General features: G+C 35.5%; 1 protein-coding gene across 47 annotated transcripts in view; it reads left to right on the top strand.

The window, feature by feature from the left end:
- ptprd (protein tyrosine phosphatase receptor type D) overlaps positions 1-18755 on the top strand; it is a 909395-nt gene that overhangs the window by 868728 nt on the left and 21912 nt on the right. For all 47 annotated transcript variants that reach the window (XM_031895469.1, XM_031895576.1, XM_031895588.1 and 44 more), the window contains 4 exons: positions 5684-5807; positions 8915-9090; positions 15423-15542; positions 18003-18157. In XM_031895469.1, coding sequence (XP_031751329.1) covers positions 5684-5807; positions 8915-9090; positions 15423-15542; positions 18003-18157 — 575 coding nt within the window. The remainder of the gene's footprint in view (positions 1-5683; positions 5808-8914; positions 9091-15422; positions 15543-18002; positions 18158-18755) is intronic.

The following is an 18755-nucleotide window of genomic DNA, read 5'->3' on the forward strand; positions in this document are numbered from 1 at the left end:
ATCACAATATAAGGCTGATTAATAAATAATTCAGATTCTCATTACATGGCAGCTCAGAAACCAGTGCAATTAACTTTAGAATTTAATAATCAGCCCTGTAGCATCAGCTTATTTTAAAGTCAAACCACATTTTCTGCTTGATAATTTGTGACGACCCCTAAGCTTAGCTTCTCAACAGCTGGCCAGAGCCCACTGAGCATGTGCAGTTTCACTGACAATTCTAATAAAAAATAAATATATTGCAGTGAGTGACACCCCATTATTACATTTTTAAACAAATCTTGAATGGAATGTTTCTACTATGGGAACTAGTGGTCACAGGCTCAAAAACAGATGTCAAAAAGAAGGCCTATGATTGATATAAAAAAAGATATGCTCATAGAAAGCCACAGTATAAAACAGGTGGAGAAATGAACTCTATGTCCCTGATGCAAACATTTTGGGTAAAAAAAATGCATAGGTATATATACATCAAGTAATGCGACTGCTACAGGAAGGACAGAATAATAATAATAGACCCCTATGACACACAGTGCTTTTGTAACTGCAATCCTGCCATCACTGATATTTCTGTGGCTGCAGAGATGGCTTATTAAAAATACAAAGCAGGGTTCTTTCAACTTGGATAATAATTTATAAAAAGTCTTTTACCGCTACTTTATTACTGTGTAGAGTAGGAAAATGCATTATTACGATTACCATTAAGTTTAATTCATTCATTACTTTCCCCCTGATTTGCTAATTACATTAGTATCCCTAATGTGATATAAACTCACTAGTATCATTATGTCATTTATCTTCATTGTCACAAGTATGCCCCTACCAGCAAAATTAAATTGGTGATTTCTAACACATTAGCAGGTTTTTATTGTATTAGGAGTAAAGATGCGCAGTGTGAACTTTAACTGTTACCAACACGATAGTTTGAAATGAATGTGATACTGTGGTTTCAAATATAATTATTGCATTTGTGCAGTGGCATAAAGTCAAAGGGGCACATTTACTTATCCACGAACGTCCGAAAAGCGTCCGAATGCGTTTTTTTCGTAATGATCGGTATTTTGCGTTTTTTTCGTAAATTTTGTCGCGACTTTTTCGTAGCCATTACGACTTGCTCGTAAATTGTCGCGACTTTTTCGTAGCCATTACGACTTGCTCGTAAATTGTCGTGACTTTTTCGTAGCCATTACTACTTGCTCGTAAATTGTAGCAACTTTTTCGTAGCCGTCGTGCCGAGTACGAAAGTTTCGGAATCATTCAAGCTTCACTATCGTGACTTTCCTTGAGCCAGGTTGGAGCTGCAGAGTGCCATTGAGTCCAATGGGAGGCTTCCAAAATCATGCAAAGTCGCAAAGGTTTGCCCGCCTTGTACGAGCGCTCAATACGAAAAAGTCACGACAATATATGAGCAAGTCGTAATGGCTATGAAAAAGGTTGCGACAATTTACGAAAAATCGCAAAATGTTCGTTTCCAATCCGATTTTTTTTCCCATTCGGGATTCGGATTTGTGGATTAGTAAATCAGCCCCAAAGACTTAGGCACTGCTCCAGATTCAGTCACTGCTATTTATCAGAGTGGCAGTATTGATAAGAACAATAGAAATTATAAAAAAGAAGCAGTAGGAAAACACAACTTCCATCAAATCTCCATCAAATACAGATGGAGCAAAATTCCTTGAAAAAGGGGTCATGACAAAGTGCTCCCTTCTATTCCATTCCCTTAGTATGTTATTTTCTTTCTGATGTCGTAACCCTCTATTAGCACACATATTTAAATGCAGTGTAAATGCCTACACACAGTTTCTGCATTTAATCTATAGCTGCTTTAAGTTAAAATCACCTTTAGACGGTATAGCCTTTGGCATATTGACCTTCTCTGTGCTCCCTGTCTGTGCCATGATAGTTCTTTGATTCCCTCTTACTTGTCACCAAAGCTACGAGGCATGGTAACAAATAAAGGTACATTTTTTCCAAGACTCTGCTCACAACTATACAATTATACTACAGGTATGGGACCTGTTATCCAGAATGCTCGGGACCTGGGGTTTTCCGGATAAGGGATCTTGCCATAATTTGGATTTCCATAACTTAAGTCTGGGGTTTTCTAGATAAGGTTTTTTGTCCATTATTTGGATCTATATACTTCAGGGATCCCCAACCTTTTACCTGTGAGCCACATTCAAATGGCAAAAGTGTTGGGGAGCAACACCAGCATGGAAAAAGTTTCTGGGGGTGCATATAAGCTATAATTGGCTACTTGGTAGACCCTATGTGGACTGGGAGCCTATAGAATGCTCTGTTTGGCTTTACACTGGGTTTTATGCAACCAAAACTTGCCTCCAAGCCAGAAATTTAAAAATGGCAACCTACTTTGAGGCCCCTGCGAGCAAAATGCAAGGGGTTGATCACTGATATACTTTAAGGGGCATATTTATTGTGCTGTATAAAACGAATTCACTAATTCAATGGAAAAGATTGGCATCTGAAAGCCGAATATTACGCCATTATTTTCCGTACGTTCCGGTGGAAGAAAAAAACATTAAAAAAAATTACGCCGATTTTACTCCGTTTTTAAATGGCGAAGCCTGGCGATGAGTGCCGAATTTTCTCACTGTTTTTTACACAGCATAATAAATATGCCCCATAGTCTACTAAAAAAATCAGTTAAACATTAAATAATCTCAATAGGATTGGTTTGCCTCCAGTAAGGTTTAATTATATCTAAACTGGGATCAAGTACAAAGTACTACAGGTATAGGACCCATTATCCAGAATGCTCAGGACCAAGGGTATTCTGGATAAGGGGTCTTTCCATAATGTGGATCTCCATACCTTAGGTGTACAAAAAAACAAATTAAACCCAATAGGATTGTTTTACACCCAATAAGGATTAATTATATTTTAGTTGGGGGTCAAATACAAGGTACTGTTTTTTTATTACAGAGAAAAAGGAAATTACATTTTAAAAATATGAATTATTTTATTATAATGAAGTCTATGAGACACAGGCTTTCTGTAATTCAGAGCTTTCTGGATAACAGATCCTATACCTGTACTTTGTATTTACAGAGAGAAGTTAAATATGTTTTAAATTTTTGAATTTATTTGATTAAAATGGAGCCTATGGGAGATGACTTTCCCATAATTTGGAACTTTTTGGATAACGGGTTTTTGGATAACAGAACCCATACCTGTATCTTTATTTATACATTGTGCGTGCACAATGTGTGCATATAGTGGCGTGACTTTCATTCATAAATTAACCCTTGTGTCCTTCAGTCTATAGATAACATATGTTTTATGTTATTTTTTAGACAATATATTCTCAAGTTTAGGTACAGTGCCACATTATGTCGCCCAGTGAGGTATAAATGGCCAGCAACATCAGAATATGAAATTGTTTAAAAAAAGCTGCTGACAGATCTTTGCTTTACAGTCTTGTATATTGAAATAAGCAGTGTTATTTGCATGCAAGGCTCACTTTGCGTAGCAAATATCTAATAAACCATTTAGCATAGAATTATTCTATCACTGAAGAGGTGAGAATTTGAGGTCAAATGCAATTCATTTCTGTCTGCACGACGTTAATATTAAAGCATTATGGTCAAAATAAGAATACTGGCTCCGGCGAGACATATTTTTATATGCTGTGCATGTGGATAGACAGGAATTAGATTTGAATTTTTATAATGCCATAAAGTTTGTCTTTTTCTTGGTCTTTAAATAATACAAAGCTATGGGAACATTCATCTAGATAGTGCTAAGATGATATAGATTAAGTGCTGGATATTTGTCAGAACAAGTTGATTTCAGATCTGACAGGGCTTGTTGCTGCTAAGACATAAATAATCTTGCTGTGGATCTAAATACTGAATCCAGGTTATCATAATTAACTAACAAAAAGATACTTTATGCAAGGGTTATTTTGTTTTTATTCAAGGAAAGGCACATATTATTTTCAAGAAAACAACCCACGATTTACAAAACTATTGCTCACCCAGAACAGTACCTTTTCATACTGGTTTGAGATCTCGTTGCTTAATTCTGCAGATTTTTTTTTTTAGGAAATTAATCTTCTAATAATTTATATCGTCTTTAGTGACAGAATTATTATCGGTGTGGCATTTACTAGAAATCCTCTTAAAGATCTATCCATTAAACCATTAGAGCAATCATTAAACTTGTTAATAAGGCCAAGCTATATAGGAGTTATTGGTCTGTCACACCTTAAAGACGTGAATGCCAATATGTGTATCTTTTCCCCACTTCCAGCTATCACTGTTCCAATACACAGTCACTTTGTCTAAAGCTATTTTGCAGCAATTATACAGAATGCACATAGAAGGAAGATCAATAGTTTTCAAACCAGGTTTGTGAGTTAATCACTAGGGTTTGAACATCTGCCCTTTAATTCTAAAAGTGTTCTGATGGTTCTGCACATGACGGCTACTGTATATCCCAATGCTCCAGGAAGCAGCTAAATGGCAATAAATTACTTGGCTTGTCAAATTATTAAGCTTATATTTTAGTTATGTAGTATAGGAATGTTTCTTACATGGAACATATAGTTCTAAATTGCATATTACTTAGTAGAAGTCCAAAGATATCCCCATCATTTTGTCGTAGATCAGGATAAAAATACAGCACAACTGCTGGAAATACAGGTGTTATTTATGAAAAAAAAGTAATAGTTTAACACAATAAAACTAAAAAAAATATGTTCTCATTCCCTAACATCAGTGCATTTAGGAGGTGATCAACCTATCTATGAGTAACTGGGTCTGTACCTCCCTTTGTCACCCTCACCATAATATCCTTACAGTAACAAGCCTACACAGTACTTGGTTCTTCAAGCTATACCAAGTTTGCTTTTGCAGAAGAGGATTTGTATATGTAGTATATCTAGCAGTCCCAGAGGGTTAAGGTCAACATCAAGCATTGGTTAATTGTTGGAAGTAAGTGAAGTAACATTTCTCACTAAAGCCCTCTATTGACCTCTAGTTCTGTAGAAAAGCAGATCTCTTGTTACTTACCATGTTTCATTTTGCGCTGTGGTTTATGCCAGATATGGAGCACTCTATTAATGGGCTTCAAGGCTGGCCAAAACCCAGTGCCTCATGCCACAAGTTAATATCTTGAGTGAAAGGCTCTGTGGTTAGTTCTTAAAGCCTTTGGAAGCAAAGCAATGGAGCATGGGAATAAAAACTGATCAACTAGTTGTTAGGGTTTGCAGAAACTTTGGCCAGATTGGTAGCATTTCACTATATAATATTCTTGTATTTTATCAAGGTCTCTGACGACAGAAGTGTTGAAATTCTCCTTCCAGATTTGAAGTCATTAAAGGTTATAGAATACTGTTGTAGCTGACTTTATAGGATGATATAAAAACAGAAATAACAACAGGCTCTGCATCAGAGAAATGGGAATCTATTATTTCAAGGAAGTGCAGTTAAAACAGTCTATAAATTGCCACCTATCTTAGAAAAGCTGGCTTTAATCTCTAAAGATATCTCCTTCAGACAGCTGTGTATGAAAGCTGTGCTGAGTGTTAACTATATATGAAATGTTATAACACTGTGTACACTTCAGGCCTCTCTCCATATATAGAGTCTATAAATGCTGGAAAATATTGGAGAATGCAGTGACTGATATAAATATGTTTTCTTTTCTATGTTATTACCAGTCTATAGACCCAGGGCAACAATTCACATGGGAACATTCCAACTTGGAGGTTAACAAACCAAAGAACAGATATGCTAATGTAATTGCATATGATCACTCACGCGTTCTACTTTCAGCAATTGAAGGTAAGCTGAATTGGTTTTACCCGAACTGTGTACATTGTGCTGAACTGCAAGTTAACTGAAATTCATTTTCGTGATGTATATCTTTCTGTATAGCAAAACTGTGAGGAAGTGCAGAGTTTAGCAGAGTCAACTGCATAACTGATGCACATTGCTGGCAATTTTCCTGTTTTTTTTTTTTCTTACTTTAGTGTTGTTTAGGGCTCAGTCAGTGATGTTAACATTAATTAAAAAAGGCATTTATCACTATAACTATCATGTCATGGATTATTATTAGTGGGTGGGTTCAACAGCCGAGTTTGTGCTTAGTATAAAAAAAGCTGCAGTGAAAGGTGCAATAGGTCTTACAGAGGTTCTGGACTATCCTTATCATATTGGCAGGCAGTGGGTATAAAAGAATTGTACAGAGCTGTTTGTCGAAACCACTGGCAATAATACTCTGGTATACATCTAAAGGTACTGTAAGACTCACAGAGTGGTTATAAGGTGTTTTCATTGGCACACCTATAAAAAATTAATACAATGTACTTTTGCTTACCTGCAAAGCCAAATAGGTACAGGGGTGCATAGCCATTTGCCAGTGCTGTTGCCTTTGGCCCCTGTAATTAAATGGCCCCAATAGTCTTTTACATGTAGTCTCACTTGTTAATTGTAGTATACATCCAATGTTTATTTATTTATTTAAATTTTTACCTCTAGTGTATTAAGATTAAAGGTTAAGGTCTTTGTTATGTGGGTGCTGGAGAGTCTTTGGCATCTTACAGTAGGATACTTCGAGTTGTCTTTTACTCACTGCCTACTTAATGTATTTATTTATACCTACAGTATATTGGGCTGAGCTATCATATAGCCTGCTCTTAAAGATGTGTTATTAGTTTTCACATAAACTTGCAGCAGCCTCATTATGTCTTTACTGTAAATATAAAAGTGATTTGCACGGCTTCTTTTATTACATTTGCTCTGAATGCTTTGTCATATTTCCTGCCTGTATATTAACAAGGGACTGAGCCAAGCAAGGTTATATGCTTATTATATTATAATCCACACAGGCCTTTGCCAGTATAATGTTGGATAAATCACTGCTGCTGTGTGAATCAAAATCATCCAAGTTAAACTTGGCTTTTTCTTGATTGTTTGCATGATAGCTTTTTATATCTGATTGACTGCTAATCTGCAAGTCTGCAATATGACGAATGAAAAATGAATATTCCTTTTTCTCTTGAATTATGCATACTGAGAATCTAACACATTATGTTCTGTCTGTGCTAGTTGTTACTTTACTTTTTAAAGGAAAATGTGCAGTGTGAATTAATGTGTATTAAAGGGATACTGTCACCAAGATTCAGCGGAAGGTATTGCGTCGTAGGGTATAGTAGTTTCAATTCATCTTGGACATTGATTTTGGAAAATGTAAAACTATATATATATATATAGAGAGAGAGAGAGAGAGAGAGAGAGAGAAAGAGAAAGAGAGAGAGATTAGTAAAGAATATTAGTATTTGCAAATCTTTTACACTCTTTTTCCACTCAAGAAAAAAAATATTCTTGTCAGTTATAATAGACGTAGTGACTTTTGGTGGGGATTGTGGCAAGATTTAAATGGCCACATGGGACCCATACTGGTGACCAATTCTATTATATATTTATGAAAGAGCTCATCTTACAATAGTTTTGGGGGTAGGGGATACCAGTAACTTCTAGTGATGCCAGCAGGACTGGAATTCAGATTAGGTCCTGGCATTTCAAGTAAACAGAGGCTCAATGTATAGTGACTGTCTATGGCATCTTACAGCAGCCCCTCTGGAATTTGCCAGTATCTACAGATTGCTAGTCTGGGCCTGTATGCAAGTGACTATTCTCTCTCATTATTGCATATCTCTTGCAAGACTACTGTAGCTGGCTAGATTACTCTGCCTTTTATTTTTCTATAAACTTGAGATATTGAAACCAGTTAAGAGGAACCTGAATTAAAATGAGAAAGTAATTTAATTACTCGGATTTAGTGCTATAATGATATTCATCTAACTGCAAAGAAAGCTATAATATTGATATATTAAGGCTGTCTTTATTGAATTTCAGTAAAATGTGAAAACAAGGCAACACTAAGTTATTTAAGGTTTTGCCTCCCTAGTTACAGTTCAAAAAAATGAAACTTGAAGCTTAAATTTTAGAGCTCCTGTAACAGCTGAAAGCTGCCTTATACTCTGGGTATGAATAAATAATCTTTAAATCACCCTCTAATTATCAATAAACTGCCGTGCTATGCTGGCACCCCACAGCAGAGAGAGGATTCAGCTCCATTGCTTAGTAATTCAATACATTCTTAGCAGTGCCAGTTCATTGCAATGTTTAGAATATTGTTCATAAATAATCAGCATGAGAATCTTTGTATTGTTTTCAAATTCAGTGTTTGTAGATTTCATTGCTACATGTATCATTTATTGAGAAGATTTGTTGCTTTTTATGTCATTCGATTAGATCAGTAATTCTGGGGCTGCATCCATGATTCCAGGCTATTGATGCTTACATCACTGATTTCAAGTGACCTGTCCGTGGAGCTATTATTTGCCTGTGCAACTAAATGCCCAGAACAAAATACCTATAGCGTTGCCCTTAAACACCAAGATAGTCTCTTAAAGTACTGTGCAGTATTCCCATATGGATGGAGCTAAGAGTTGGCAGCATTACAACACTTTGCAGTTAATTGCTATAAGACTCCCGCTAACATCAGCACTTATGTCACACTGCTCGCCTTCTCTGCCCAACATAGAGAATGGAAATCTCAGCTAGTTCCTAATTAGAGGCAGCCACATGAGATAGGTTTCATGAATGTTAACATTTAGGGGCGTATTTATTAAGATTGGATGCAAACATTACTGATGATGTTGCCCATAGCAACCAATTGGCAATTAGATAGTTAGTTAGAAAACAAAACTAAAATATCTGATCTGATCACCGGTGATATTTGTCTCCAATTTTAATAAATACACCCCTTTAGACCCCTACTGTATATTGTACCCTCTCCCTATTGTATAATAAATATATATATATATATATATAAATATATATATATAAACAATACATCAAAAATCACCTTTTTGTCTTTACAGGGATTCCAGGGAGTGACTACATCAATTCGAATTACATTGATGGTTATAGAAAACAGAATGCTTACATAGCAACCCAAGGGCCTCTTCCAGAAACCTTTGGGGATTTCTGGAGAATGATGTGGGAACAACGAACTGCAACTATAGTAATGATGACAAAACTGGAAGAGAGATCCAGGGTAAATATATATATTTTAAAGCATTATTTTTCTGTTAGAAAATACTGACTTGCTAGTTATAACCCATGTTTTTTGCTGTTTCAATAACCTAGCCTTTTTCATTTCCACCATATGTTTCTAGAAAGTTATAGATGTGCACTGTAAACTTAACACATAGCAGAACATATCGTGAATGATTTAGGAAACTAACTATATTGAAATCTTTAGTTTTGTACAAGTATGTGGTGTGTTATCTGGAAGGCACCTAAATACAGTAATGCCATCTCCCACAGAGTCCTATTTGAACAAGAGTTCCTTTTTCTGTGTAATATTATCATAGTACCATCTATATAATGATAAATCCATGTTGATGGCAGTGCACTTTAGTATATATTTATAATATATAGTACATAAATATTCTTTATCCTGGAAAACTCAAGATCCATAGTATTCCAGATAATATATCCTTTCGATGTATATCTTTAGAGATACAGTGGAGATATAATCATTTTGTCAAGCTGCATTTCGTATTTCGTATTTAGTATCTAGTACCTTCTTATAAGAAACTTAATACTTACGAAATTTTTAAAAGAAGAACGTTGAAAGTAAAAAGTTGTGTTTTTTCTAAATAAATGTTAAAGGTTTGTCACATAACCTTTTTTGTCAGGCCAAGCATTTTTCAAGCTGTATTCTTATTATGACACAAAAAAGTCAGAAACCTTAACCTGATCTTATATCAGGTTAAAGTACTTCCTGAGCAATAATCTATTAATTACTAGGACTGACTATAGGCAACATTAATTTAGTCAATAAAAATTTGTTTTGGAGAAGATTTTGTGGGGTTTCCTAAGCATGCAGGGACTGTATAGTTCTTAAAATGACCTGATCTAATATTGCTAAATCTTGTTGTTAAAATAGACAATTATTACAAGAACTGCAGAGTAGAACAAATTTGCTTAGTAAAAGCAATAGCATTCAGCAAAACACCATTATTGCATCACTATCCACAGGACACTTGCAAATACCAACAGCATGAGGTGTAATCTGGAATCATTTTGTCTAAAAAGTCCATGGTAAAGTTTTATATGGCAGAAGTTCTCTAAGCAGGGCTCTGCTTTTGTGTGTGACTAATGTGTGATCATACACAATACAAGTTAAATACCCAGTTGTGGGAGACCCAGTGACCTCCCTTTTGGTGGAGATGAGACAGAAGAAAGAAATGGACATGTAAATTAGTTTCCCAGTTTTCCAATGTGCAAGTGATGCAGGCCTGGTTTACTTCTCATTTGCCATTTAAAAGAAGTAGCACACCATGTTCAACATAAGCAACTGTGAGACACTGAACTAATTGTGATAACAGCTATCCAGACATATTTGATTTAAGGGGGCTGTGGGAGTACTACAAGATAAAGTAAAATAAGGTAATATGGAAACAAAACTGGCCAAAACCCATACTGAAAAGCTAGTAAACCTTTTTTTTCTCTAAAATTACTCTAAATAATGCCAAGAATGACATACCTTTAGCCACGCAGATTCTTTACCACAAGCCACTCAACTTCAGCTCTCTCAGCTACTTCCAAGTCTAGCGTTAAGCTCCACTCCCTTTTCTTTGCTAAGCTGTTCTCTCTTTCTCTCTGACTGTGGAGGTGGTTGTGCATGCTTGCTGCTTCTCCTCCAATATAAATCAGTCAGGCATCTCCACAGTCAGAGAGAGAATGAGAGCTCAACAAAGGAGGTGTGGTTTTACTCTAGTCTAGGAAGTAGCTGAGAGAGCTGAAGTTGAGCTGCTTGTGATATAGACTCTGCATAAGACTAAGGGCAGGGAGAAAAGTATTTTATTATGGCAGCAATATAGACTTTTTTAGGAGCTTTTATGATAGAAGGCCTACTTATCACTTAAAAACCTATGCAATGTACCTTTAGAATGAGCATTAAAACATGCCAGTAGTTACCTTTATGTTTATGTATTGATCCTACCTTGACAATAGTTTGTGTCATTTAGAGCTTACTAAAAAGTTTACTGATGTGATCCACATGTAACCTGTCACACCCTGTCTACACAAACCATTCTCTAACCAAAATCCCTTTCTGTGTGCATTGAGAAAGAAATTATGTGGTTCATTTTCAGGCAATATTCATAGGTTTAGAGTCACCTACACTAGCGGGTATTCTGATCTAATTTATAAATCCCTAAATCCTGCCATTAGCTTATAATAATCTCAATGAATGTTATGTCGTTTTAGCTCTTGAAATATCCTACACTATAGATAGACAACTTTGTTCAATGAATAATTGTTAACATTGCTTTCAGTTATGTATAATCACATGCTATTAAAATGCGTATTAAAAAAAGCTGATTTAAATTAATTCCTGTCTAAGCAATGTTGACATTTGTAAAACACTTTTCTGGAACTCTGCTTGCAATTAGTTATAGCCTTGACATATTTATACAGTCACAGAACAAAGCAAAGAAGTACCCTCTATAATAGTATTATAAAATTTGGTACTTAAGGACATACTAAATGACAGAGAATCATATAAAATATTCAATTTTAATTCCTTACGTGTTCTTTGAGCACTTACATTTAATGACAGTACGGGTTCCTTGAAAATTAACAATGAAAACCAACATTATGTACCGTAAAAACACGAAGAACTAAAGAATATTCAGTGTTATTTTAAAAAAAAATATATATATATAAAAAATTTGTGTCTGAGAAAAAGCATTTGTTACTAGGGCTCATGTTTGAGCATTCATATTTTATTTTTCATCTATAAACTCTGTTTAAGACCGTTTTGATCGGGGGACTTATTACTTCATAAAATGACATTTTCAAATGTTTTTGCTCAAAACTGTCAGTATATTCCCGCAGGAATCATAGGAATCTTCAATCCCTTTTCTTCTATAAAAAATATTGTAGGAATTAACTCTTCAAATTCACCATCCCACAGTTTATTCCTTTCTTTTTCATGATAGTAACAGCTATAATAATCCCTGTTCAATAAAATGGAGATTAGATGCTGCATTTTATTGTTATATTTTACCTTGTCAAGAGAACCTCAAAGCATATATTGTGTCGGGTAATTTATTTGAGGAAGATTACCATACTTAGGCACTAAAACAATATTCTGTATACTGCTGTGCCTATGCTATTTTAAGTATAGCGCAGGGATGAGCAGTATTTGGTGTTTCCAATGTGTGTTGCTTTTGGTGATGAGTTTGTAGGTTTCCTCTGGGAACTTTGGTTTTCTTCCACAATCCAAAAACATACGTATAGGTATGGGACATTGCGCTCTCTCGTCTTAAACCTTTCTATCTCGCTGCTCCTTACCTCTGGAATTCTATCCCTGAATCCCTCTGTAGGGAACACTCACCCACTCTCTTTAAGAAAAAGCTCAGCTGTTACCTTCTGGAGCACTAAAACATTATTTTGCCCAGTCCTGCGCTTAAGGGCAAATGCCCATACCTGGTGCACTCTTACCTTCCAGTTTGTGCCGGTATGTTACCCAACCACTCAGATTGTAAGCTCTACGGGGCAGGGACCTCCTTCCTACTGTGTCTCATACCACATGGCACTTATATATATATATATACATATATGTATTTATTGTACTTATTTATTATATCACTTGTCCTCCCTGTGTGTAATTTTGTATTCTGTAAGACTGTACAGCATTGCGTACCCTTGTGGCGCTTTATAAATAAAGTTATACATACATACATACATACATACATACATACATGTTATCCAGAATACATGGGACCTGGGGTTTTCTAGATAAGGGATCTTCCTGTAATTTACCTTAGTTCTACTAAAAAAGCATTTCAACATTAACAAAACCCAATAGGATTGTTTTGCTTCCAATAAGGATTAATTATAGCTTAGCTGGAATCAAGTACAAGGTACTGTTTTATTATTACAAAGAAAAAATGAATCATTTTGTAAAGTGTTAATTATTTGATTATAATGGAGTGTATGGGAGATGGCCTTCTCTTATTCTGAACTTTTTGGATAATTGGTTTCCGGGTAATAGATCCCTTACCCGAGTGTGCTGTATGGTCGCAATAAGGACCTTAGTATGTGAGCTGCTCTGGGGAAAGGGACTGATGCAAATGATAAATAAATTATTTATTATGTAAAGCACTGCATACATTTGTCAGTACTATATATAAATGTAAGATTACAATAAAAAACAATATTTGGAGCTGACTTCCCATTTTAGGAAAATCAGACATATTTCTTATAAATGCAATGTACAGGGCTGCATTGCTTGCAAATAGATTGCATTTACATTTAATGCAGACAGCGCAGCCCTTCTTGTTGGACTGTCCACATAATCTGGTAACCTTGTAGTATAGTCCTTAAATAAATACATATTTGCCATGCTAATAAGCAGAGTATTCTGTTTTTCATCATGAAAATACCCTGCATTTTTAAAGCTGCTTTTCACAAACTAGCACACAGTGTAAATAAATAAAATTGGCCCTTTTGTAAAATCTTTTGGGGGTCCTTTAGAGAGAGAATAGTCTCATTTGTACAGCTGGAAACACTGTGTTTCAACAATGATGCTGTTCTACAGATGCAGCCAGGTTTTTAATTTGTTCATTTAAGTTAATTATGTTGACATTGATCGCAGAAAAGCATGCCAGTGCTGTCATTGAATCCTGCTTTGTCTCTGGATTCTGAGGTACTGCGATGCTGGAATATATTACAGAAGAATAACTAACACTAATTATGTTTGCATTGTATACTGAAAAAAAGATCTCATTCCATCCAGAACCATGTATGCTTTGGTGCCTTGTATATTTTTGTTATTTGGCACAGTACAGCACTTTAATCAATAAATATATCATCAGTATGTGCATTCAGTTTCTCAGTAACCTAGCCATAGTAAATGGATAAAAATGTTGCTCTTTTTTTTTTCTCTCCACCTACAGATAGAGCAGCCATTTTTGGTTTGCCACTTGCTCCCATAAAGTAAAATAAACCAGTGACATGACAATAGGGACAACACAACCAACTGCTGCTGAAGAGGAGCAAGTGTGGCCTCTCAGTCAGACTGACATTGTTGAATGATGACCAATTATTATATTTGTGTGCAAAACAGATCCAGTAGTCAAGCGTTTACAATCCTTAAAAGATGTATTTATGCAGTGCAGTAACTTCTATATACATCACTAATAATACACCCTGTCATACCTAAACTGGACAATCCAGTAATCTCAGGCATTATGATTTATGACATTAGAAGAGTTAGAATCTAAAAACTCAAATCAAAATAATGATTTAAAAAATGTTCTTGGCCCTGCTAGAAAACTATGTTTAGCAATAGTAGCTTGTAGTCTATACAAGGTATAGTGCCTACAAATTATAACCTTATCTACAATATTTAGATTTGGAACTGGTGGAACTCTTCCTCACTGCTTTATTGCAATTGAGATGTGACTAATTACAGGCTAACAATCTTGTAACTGTAAACCTTATTAGAGCAGTGGCTAACCAGCCTGCATTGCAACCATAGGGATTCCTAATGCTTTCTCATTTAATTATGGAAATGTTTTATGAAGGCTCCTCAAAGAGCTGGTTTTGCTATCAGATCACACTTTTACAATTATATCTCTGTTAGCATTCTAGTAGCATAACCAGAGTTTATATAGTTGTAAAGATATAAGAGATTCTTTCCTGTTCATTTATAGCACTAAAATTTCCTAACTGGATCAGTATGAAGCATAGAGCAGAGCTATTGTGGTCATTACGGTGTTTAAATATCCCTTGAGTCTCTTTCTACTAAAACATCTCCTCTGAAAAGCACCATGGGACTGGAAATAATACATACAATTCTCATATTTTAAAAGTAACCTAGTTAATGCTTAAGATTGATAGAATTTGCCGACTGAAGACATTTCTTTCAGAAACAGTTCTTCTCCTTTTATGTTTTACAGGAGAATTGGGCAGTGATAAGAAGGTTTTACAAATAAAAGAACAATCAATATAGCTATGAGTAGTCATCATGTACTATTTAAACCTTTAGAAATATTCCGCTTTTTGACGATTTCCTATTAACAGTTAAGACACTTTTTAATGAAGGAAAGCATGATTATTGTGAAAGTTCATGTGAGTGAGGCATAGCCAAAATGTCCCAGTTGGCAAGTTGGTTGGGAATGATCGCAGGAATACACAATTTATCAGTTGTGCCGTCAATTACATTTTTATGGTTTTATAGGTTTGTAATTATCTCCTGAAAGCAAAAGAAATGAAGGCATTTAATTTACCAGAGTTTTCAAAGTTTGTAATATTATGGTCCTTTGAAACAGGTTTCAGAATAACTGTAATAATATTTATTCTCTGCAGATAAAATGTGATCAGTATTGGCCCAGCAGAGGAACGGAAACCTATGGCCTTATCCAAATCACCCTGCTAGATACTGTCGAGCTTGCAACCTACACTGTCAGGACCTTTGCACTTTATAAGGTAAGATTTCATTTGCACAATTTAGAATTTATCAGTCAACCTACAAAGTAAAAAAAGTTTAGGACAGAATTTAATAAAATGCATAAAAGGAATGCAAATTTGCTCTACAAACTGTAATTATTCACTGCACATTTTTAAGACCAATTTGAAGGCAGTGTAATCATTTTTTACTGCAGAATAAATGCTTTTTAGTAAGATGTTTTATCACATACATTGTTTACTGGCACAAATCACAAGTGGCCATCTTTTTTTCCGCTGGAAAAAGAAAATGCACAAATAAAAACAAATATTTGCTTTTCACAATGTAATATGCTTCATTAGGCATTCATGCTCAAAGGTGAAGGTGGACATACACGTTAAGATCCACTCGTTTGGCGAGGATGCCAAGCGAACGGATCTTCTCCCGATATCCCCATGTATGGATGGGCGATATTGGGCAAATGTAGGCTAATGCGATCATTTGGCCCTGGGGCAATGGGCAGGGACCCTGATCCGACTAAATCTTTTAACCTGCCCGATCGATATCTGGTCAATTTCAGGCCAGATATCGGTCGGGCATGCCTAAGGGACCGATATTGGCAGCTACAATCAGCCCGTGTATGGCCACCTTAATAGAGGTTTTAGTATACCCTTACAACAAGTATTTAGCAACTTCAAGTATTTTATGTTATAGTTTGGCCCAGAGTTAGGTATATGTAATGAAACCTAAAAATATGCAACCTTTAGGCAGCTCACAATTCATGGGCTATACAATCCTGCAAAGTAATAAGAATATTTTTTGCACAAAAAAAATTTTGTTTGTGTATATATTTTCGGTAATGCACTTATTTTTGCCTTTAAAGGAGAAGGAAACAATCACTGGGGGTGTCAAATGTTAGGCTTCATCAGTGTTTGCAATCACTTACCTGGTACCCTAGGTCAGCGCTCTTGTTAGCAGGAAACTACACCGGGCTGGGGTACCTGTGAGTGAGTGATCATCTTCCTTTGGTCTTCTTTCTTTGCGATCCCAGGACCAACCCATTTGCAATAGAGTGAAAGATCCGGCTTATTAGATAAAGTTTAGCTTTTCACTCTAATGCAGTGCAGCAGAGCAAAGGCAGAAGAGGGAAGAAGATCGCTCGCGTGCAGTTTTCTGCTAACAGGAGCACTAACCAAGGGTATCAAGTGATTGCAATCACTGGGGGGGGGGTACCTAACATTTTAGCACCCCCCAGTGATTCTACCTTTCCTTCTCTTTTAAATCCATTTCTCTTTTTAACTTGAACTAACATGCTAACAAAGTAAAAAGTGAACTATGCAGCTATATTATATACTTTGTAATTGGGGCCTTGGGTTTCCAACTATCCTACTCACTGATGTGATTGATATGTTGGCACACAAATGTGTGCTGGCAATGTATTAAAGGAATATTTTGGAGTGTTTCTGCTCTACCTTACCTTCATAATTACTTTTAACGATAGACAATATGAAAGTTACAGTTACATAGAAATTGAAGTTGAAAAGAAATGTTGAGTTCAGCCTTTTGAATGAAGCATCCCACTTAATGAAAGATAATAACATGTCATTATATTGACTATTGATTGTATGTAGCAATTATTTTTGATGATGAGTGTGCATAAGCACGCAAAATTGATGTTGGATCCCTAAGGATTTTGGCTGCACTTAATCATAGAGAGAGCACCTGTTGGGTTTCACACTATTTAAGCTTGTGTAAAGATACATTACAAATAGTGTGTATTTAATTTATTATCTGAGTGTTTGTTCAGTGCTACCAAACCATCCATTTAATTACTGTAAGAGTTGCATAACAACCTATAAAGGCTTACACAGAGTATACTTCATAATTGTCTGTAATTAAAGGGATGATTTGGGAACAATGCCTTACCTGCCTTTTATTCTGTATGGGAATATGTATGTATCCTCTCATCATTGTATGTATCCTGAACATGCATATATTACTCACTATAAAATGTATCCCATTAAGCTCCCTCCATTTTGTTTCAGTGATATAAGTTTTCACCATATAGGTACTAAAATAATAAATTGTCCAATACACAAATTGTGCAGAGTTTGCAATGCTACTTCACAATATTTTAAGCTAATTGGGACTTGCTGTGATACATTTTCTTTGCATTTTGCAAACAAACAAGCATCGTTTTCCTGAATAATCACTCTTTATGCTGAAGCAGAGCTGATCTAAGCTCATCCTTGAAAAAACTGCAAATATATAAAATAATAGCTTTTTCATGGTTTAGCCATGGCTATTATATCAAACAAAAACAGGCAACTTTAAAATAAGCTGAACTAACACAAGGTAAGTAATAGGTTACTTGCTGTTTCTACAGTTACTGTTTCAGTGACTGACAGGAGACATGAATGGTGACAAAAACAGTTATATTGCATTTTGATGTATAACGCAAAACAAGGTTGTACAGGTTTTTTTTTTTTTTTTTTGGACAGAATGGATCAAGTGAAAAAAGAGAAGTACGACAATTCCAATTTACTGCATGGCCAGATCATGGAGTTCCAGAGCATCCCACGCCTTTTCTAGCATTTCTGAGAAGAGTAAAAACATGTAACCCGCCAGATGCCGGCCCTATGGTGGTCCACTGCAGGTACAGTGAATATATTTTCTTTTCATATAATAAATTGACATACTCAATTTAGTGAACTATCTAGGCACCTCTTTGTGCATATATACAACTAACAGTATCTGCTTGAGAAAAGGGCAAGACTAGATAGTTATGCGCTGGGGGGGTAGCTGTGGAATTTGTTAGCAGTTGGCGAAGGAGACTAAGGTAAATTACAGATTACAAGTGCGCAAAACCTGTGTATAATTGACTTCTGCTTATATGTAGACCAAAACAGACAACAAAGAGAATGGAAAGAGTTAATTTATACAGAGCTAGGGAAAGGGATATAGCAAGTGTAAAAACAAAATAATCTGTTAGTGTTTAAAAAGGTGTATAGTACCCTATTGACTTCATTAGTGAAGAGTGTAATGCAAATATAGTTTATAGGAAAGGAATATATAAACAGTGGAGGTATTTTTATTGTTTATTAATAGCAGAGCTTTATGTATGACCATTTATATGGACAACACAAGTGTTTTCAGCACATACTATTTATATATATAAGGCTGTAATATTTTAAACAGCCATTTAGCTGTAGCTATTTGATTGTGGGGGTTTTTTTTCCCTCAAATGAGTTTTG

The sequence above is a fragment of the Xenopus tropicalis genome, chromosome 1 (assembly GCF_000004195.4).
Source record: "Xenopus tropicalis strain Nigerian chromosome 1, UCB_Xtro_10.0, whole genome shotgun sequence".
NCBI classification, from domain to species: Eukaryota; Metazoa; Chordata; class Amphibia; order Anura; family Pipidae; genus Xenopus; species Xenopus tropicalis.